The 5,000-nt window shown below is 47.0% G+C and overlaps 2 protein-coding genes across 3 annotated transcripts in view; both read left to right on the plus strand.

Moving 5' to 3' along the window:
* LOC113830559 (5-hydroxytryptamine receptor) overlaps nt 1–5,000 on the plus strand; it is a 590,145-nt gene that overhangs the window by 142,647 nt on the left and 442,498 nt on the right. The gene's annotated exons all lie outside the window — the stretch shown is intronic.
* Nucleotides 1–5,000, plus strand: part of LOC138861564 (zonadhesin-like) — a 6,587-nt gene that overhangs the window by 616 nt on the left and 971 nt on the right. The window contains exon 3 of the mRNA XM_070121336.1: nt 4,978–5,000. This exon is cut by the window's right edge and continues 971 nt beyond it. Within this exon, the coding sequence (XP_069977437.1) occupies nt 4,978–5,000 (23 nt within the window). The remainder of the gene's footprint in view (nt 1–4,977) is intronic.

The raw sequence follows: 5,000 nt of genomic DNA on the forward strand, positions 1-5,000 counted from the left end.
GGAAAGTTTACTTCTTGAAGGATCCCCTTTAACTAACGCCCGCCATATGTTCCTACTTAAGGGTCATTCCCAAGCCCTTGCGTGCACGTATCGATCTGTCTACCTGCCTACTTGCCTATATGTATCTGTTTATCTATATGTCTATCTATATGTGCATGTATCTATAGAGGTATATATGTATATATGCACGTGAGCGCACACGCACGCACACGCACACGCACACGCACACGCACACGCACACGCACACGCACACGCACGCACGCACGCCTACCGACATCTAATCGACCTGGCGCCTTGATCTGTGTCAATCACCGCCAACCGAAATTGACCAGCAGTGTCTGGCGCTGGGCGGCGCGCGCGGGGGACAGCGCCATTCCCGGGCTCCCTCCCTCGGGCAAGAGCAGAGCATGTACTGTTGAATATTCATGTTTGCGGATTTTTTTTTTTTTTTTTTTTTTTTTCCCTCTAAAGAGCCCTTCATGCGCATCGATAGTTTTGAAAAATGGCGCGGGCGGGGGAGGTTGTGCATGGCCAGCGGTGGGGTTTCCGGGGGGTGGGGAGGGCGCGCGGGGGAGGGAGAGGGGGGGAAGGGGAGGACTCGCCCCTTTGGCCTCGTCACGGTTCGTGATTTGTTTGTTTGTTTGTTTTTTAACTGATACTGATTATTAAGTTGGTTTTGTTCTATGTCGGTTTTGGTTTATACTGTTTTTGTTTTATAATAATTTTGATGTGTGTTCACTTCTTATTGGTGTTTTGTCTTAAAATAACTATCTTTTACTGTTATTGTCATTATATTTCTTTAAGGATATTCTTTATACAAATATTTGATGCCGTTTTCTTAAGATGATTTCTATGTTGATTTTACTCTATTGTCTATTTGTCATGCTGACAGTGTTTCTTTATTTCTTCATACACTTGCTCAGAGAGAGAAGATCCACTTTTTAAAGTCCAAAATGTCATCACGTTATCATTTATCGTTATCATAATTATGGGAAGAAATCTCACTGAGGAAATCGACTATTAAGAGGATGTAAGTCGGACTTTTATAATATCTTTCAGTGGAAAAAAAGTTACGTCATTTAAGTTTTGTTTCTGAACACATTAAGCTCTTTACGAGAATTTATTCTTTTTTTTTAAGCCTCATTTTTTAATTATTATTATTCCCTTTATGGAATGGAATTTGAAGAGACATTCGGATGGGAACGAGTGCTTGTGTAATTAAAATGCAAAAGTGTTCTCTGTTTATATTGGGACATAAGAGATAGATATAGATAGATAGATAGGTTGATAGGTGGATAGCTAGCTAGCTAGCTAGATAGATAGCTAACTAGATAGGTAGACAGCAAGAGAGATAGCTAGATAGCTAGATTTAATAGATGGATAGAGAGGGAGGGGGAGGGGGAGGGGGAGGGAGAGGGAGAGGGAGATAGAGAGAGAGAGAGAGAGAGAGAGAAAGAGAGAGAAAAGGAGGAGAGAGGGAGAGAAAGAGAGAAAGAGAGAGAGAGAGGAGGGGAGAAGCATGATTGATTAGATGTTATTTGTTGATAAAAATACCAGCTATTGAGCTCGTTAGGAAGATCTAAAAGATAATTATACAGATGATAGTTTGTTATTTTTCTGTGATGGAAGCCCGTTTATTATTGCAATCGTTGTTCATATTGCACAATATTTGTTTGTCCATTTCATGTTAATGATGTGTAATTTAATTGCTAATTCGCACACGCGAATACACACACACAGGTACACACACACGCGCGCGCGCGCGCACTCACACTCACGCACATGCACACGAACACATACACGCACACATACACGCATACGCACACATACACGCATACGCACACTTACACGCATACGCACACTTACACGCACACTTACACGTACACACACACACACACACACACACACACACACACACACACACACACACACACACACACACACACACACACACACACACACACACAACATAGGCCTATGATATTTTCTAGCTGCATCCCGCCCATTTCTACCGAGTTCGCCCTTTCACTGCCGTGCCTCTCACTCCCTTGACCTCTCACTTCCTTGGCCTCTCACTCCCTTGACCTCTCACTTCCTCGACCTCTCATTCCCGACAATGTTCTCGCCATCAAGTACTTCGATTATTACCCAATTAATCTATTTTGGAGGACTCTCCCCCCTTTAGCCAATTTGGCTCTCCCCTTTTTTATTCTCTTTTTTTCTTACCTTTCCTCCGCTTTTCATTTGCCCCTTCCCTTCTCTGTTTCTCTTTTTTCCCTGCTACTTTGATTTGCCCCTTCCCTTCTCCCTCTCTCACTTTTTCACCCCTTCTTCTATTTTCATTTGCCCCTTCCCTTCTCCCTCTCTCTCTTTCTTTTTCTCTTCCGCTTTCGTTTGACCCTTCCCATCTCTCTCTATTTCCCTTCTTCCGCTTTCATTTGCCCCTTCCCTTCTCTCTCTCTCTCTCTCTTTTTCACCCCTTCTTCCATTTTCATTTGCCCCCACCCTCCTCACTCTCTCTCTTTCTTTTTCTCTTCTTCCGCTTTCGTTTGACCCTCCCCATCTCTCTTTCTCTATTTCCCTTCTTCCGCTTTCATTTGCCCCTTGCCTTCTCTCTCTCTTTTTCCCTTCTTCTTCCATTTTCATTTGCCCCCCCCCTTCCTCTCTCTCTCTCTCTTTTTCTCTTGTTCCATTTTCATTTGCTCCTTCCCATCTCTCAATCTCTCTCTTTTTCCCTTCTTCCGCTTTTATTTGCCCCTTCTCTTCTCTCTCTCTCTCTTTTCCCTTCTTCCGCTTTTATTTGCCCCTTCTCTTCTCTCTCTCTCTTTTCCCTTCTTCCGCTTTTATTTGCCCCTTCCCATCTCTCTTATTTCCCTCCTTCCGCTTTTATTTGCCCCTTCCCTTCTCCTCTCCTTCGCCCGGTCCCGCTCGTGCTTGGCCCGCCGTTCCCTCTGCCTGCTTTATTTCGCAAACTTCCCTCCCTGCCTCCCCTGTAATCTCCGGAGACAGCTAATATCGGCAAGGCAGCGAGGAAGGGCCTGTGAGCCTGCACGTGCACGGTCAGCCAAGCTCGAGGACGGAGGGAAGGAGGAGGGAAGGCGGAGAGAGGGTTGCGGGAGGGTTGAAGGAGGGTAGAGGCAGGGTGGAGGGAGGGTTGGAAAGGGCAGTGGGAGGGCGGAGGGAAGGCGGAGGGATGCTAGGAAAGGGCAGTGGGAGGGCGGAGGGAAGGCGGTGGGAGGCTAGGAAAGGGCAATGGGAGGGCGGAGGGAGGCTAGGAAAGGGCAGTGGGAGGGCGGAGGGAGGCTAGGAAAGGGCAATGGGAGGGCGGAGGGAGGCTAGGAAAGGGCAGTGGGAGGGCGGAGGGAGGCTAGGAAAGGGCAGTGGGAGGGCGGAGGGAGGCTAGGAAAGGGCAGTGGGAGGGCGGAGGGAAGGCGGAGGGAGCCTAGGAAAGGGCAATGAAAGGGTGGAGAGAGGGTTGAGGGAGGGTGGAGGGAAGAAGGCTAGACTTAAGGGCGGAGAAAGGCTAGTTTAAGGGCAGAGGGAGGGTAGATGGAAGCTAGGAGAGGGTAGTCACATGGGAGAGCGAAGAGAGGGTGGAGCAAAGCTAGTTGATGGGCGGAGGGAGGGCGAAGCAAGGCTAGACTCAAGGGCGAAGTGAGGGCGGAGCGAAGCGAGGGAAGGACGAAGCAAGGGCAATCAAGTTTAAAGGGAGGGTGGAGTTAGGCTATTTTAAGGGCGGAGTTAGGTTCATTTAAGGGCGGAGTTGGACTAATTGAAGGGCGGAATTGGGCTAATTTAAGGGCGGAGTTAGGCTAATTTATGGGCGGAGTTGGGCCAATTTAAGGGCGGAGAAAGGCTAGTAGGCGAGGGAGGTCCAGCTTCATTTTTTTTTGTCCTGTTTAAAGGGCAAACTCGAGGGTCATGTGGATACTTGAAAATAAAAAAAATGTTGAAGACTCATTCCACTAGTCCTTAATAGATCTAACTAATTAAGACGGCAATGACCTTTTCTAATCTGAATGAGATGGCATGGATTGTTTATTTTATTTTGTTTTTATTTATATATGTTTATTTATTTTAGATACTGTTCCCATTTTTACGCTCTTTTATTTTTATCTAGTGTATGACGGGCGTGGTTTTGGGGGTTCATGGAAGATTATTTTAATATTATCATTGTTAGTATAAGATTGACTTTCGATTAAACAATATTTTGATATAAATTTCTGGCCTAATTACATCAATCATGAAACTCGTGTAGAAAATTTTGATGGCAAAAGGACCGATTCGTGTACATCTGTTGGGAATGGCATTAAACACTCCATTTTCTATTTCTATAAGCTGATAACAAACAATTTAAAACGAGTTGGAACATTTCATTTCCGACAGCGTTCCCTGTAATGTACTCTGCCTTTCAGTGGATTTAATTTTGTTCGTCCAGACCTTCTCTCTTTCTGTCTGTCTCTCTCTCTTTGTCTCTGTCCGTCTCTCGGTCTCTCTCTCTCTCTCTCTCTCTCTCTCTCTCTCTCTCTCTCTCTCTCTCTCTCTCTCTCTCTCTCTCTCTCTCTCTCTCTCTCTCTCTCTCTCCCTCTCTCCCTCTCTGCCTCTCTCTCCTCTCCTCTCCTCTCCCTCCTCTCCTCTCTCCCTCCCTCTCTCTCTTCCCCTCTCTCCCTCCCTCCCTTCCTCTCTCCCTCCCTCCCTCTCTCTCCCTCTCTCCCTCTCTCTCTCCATCCCTCCCCTCTCTCTCCATCCCCTCCCTCTCTCCTCTCCCCTTCTTTCACCCTTCCTCCCTCCCCCCCTCCCACTCCCTCCCTCCTCTCCCCTCCCCTCTCCGAAATATATGACAAATCAACCCAAGGAGATTCACACGCGTCCATCCAGTAATCCACTTCATCCACGCATCCACTCCCAGACACACGCCAGTCAGAATTACAGGTGTCCATTTCCGGACCAGTTTAATCACAGCTAATCGCGTGCCAGTTGCATTTCCTCGCCCACGGTCA

Source organism: Penaeus vannamei, chromosome 4 (genome assembly GCF_042767895.1).
Source record: "Penaeus vannamei isolate JL-2024 chromosome 4, ASM4276789v1, whole genome shotgun sequence".
Classification (NCBI taxonomy): domain Eukaryota; kingdom Metazoa; phylum Arthropoda; class Malacostraca; order Decapoda; family Penaeidae; genus Penaeus; species Penaeus vannamei.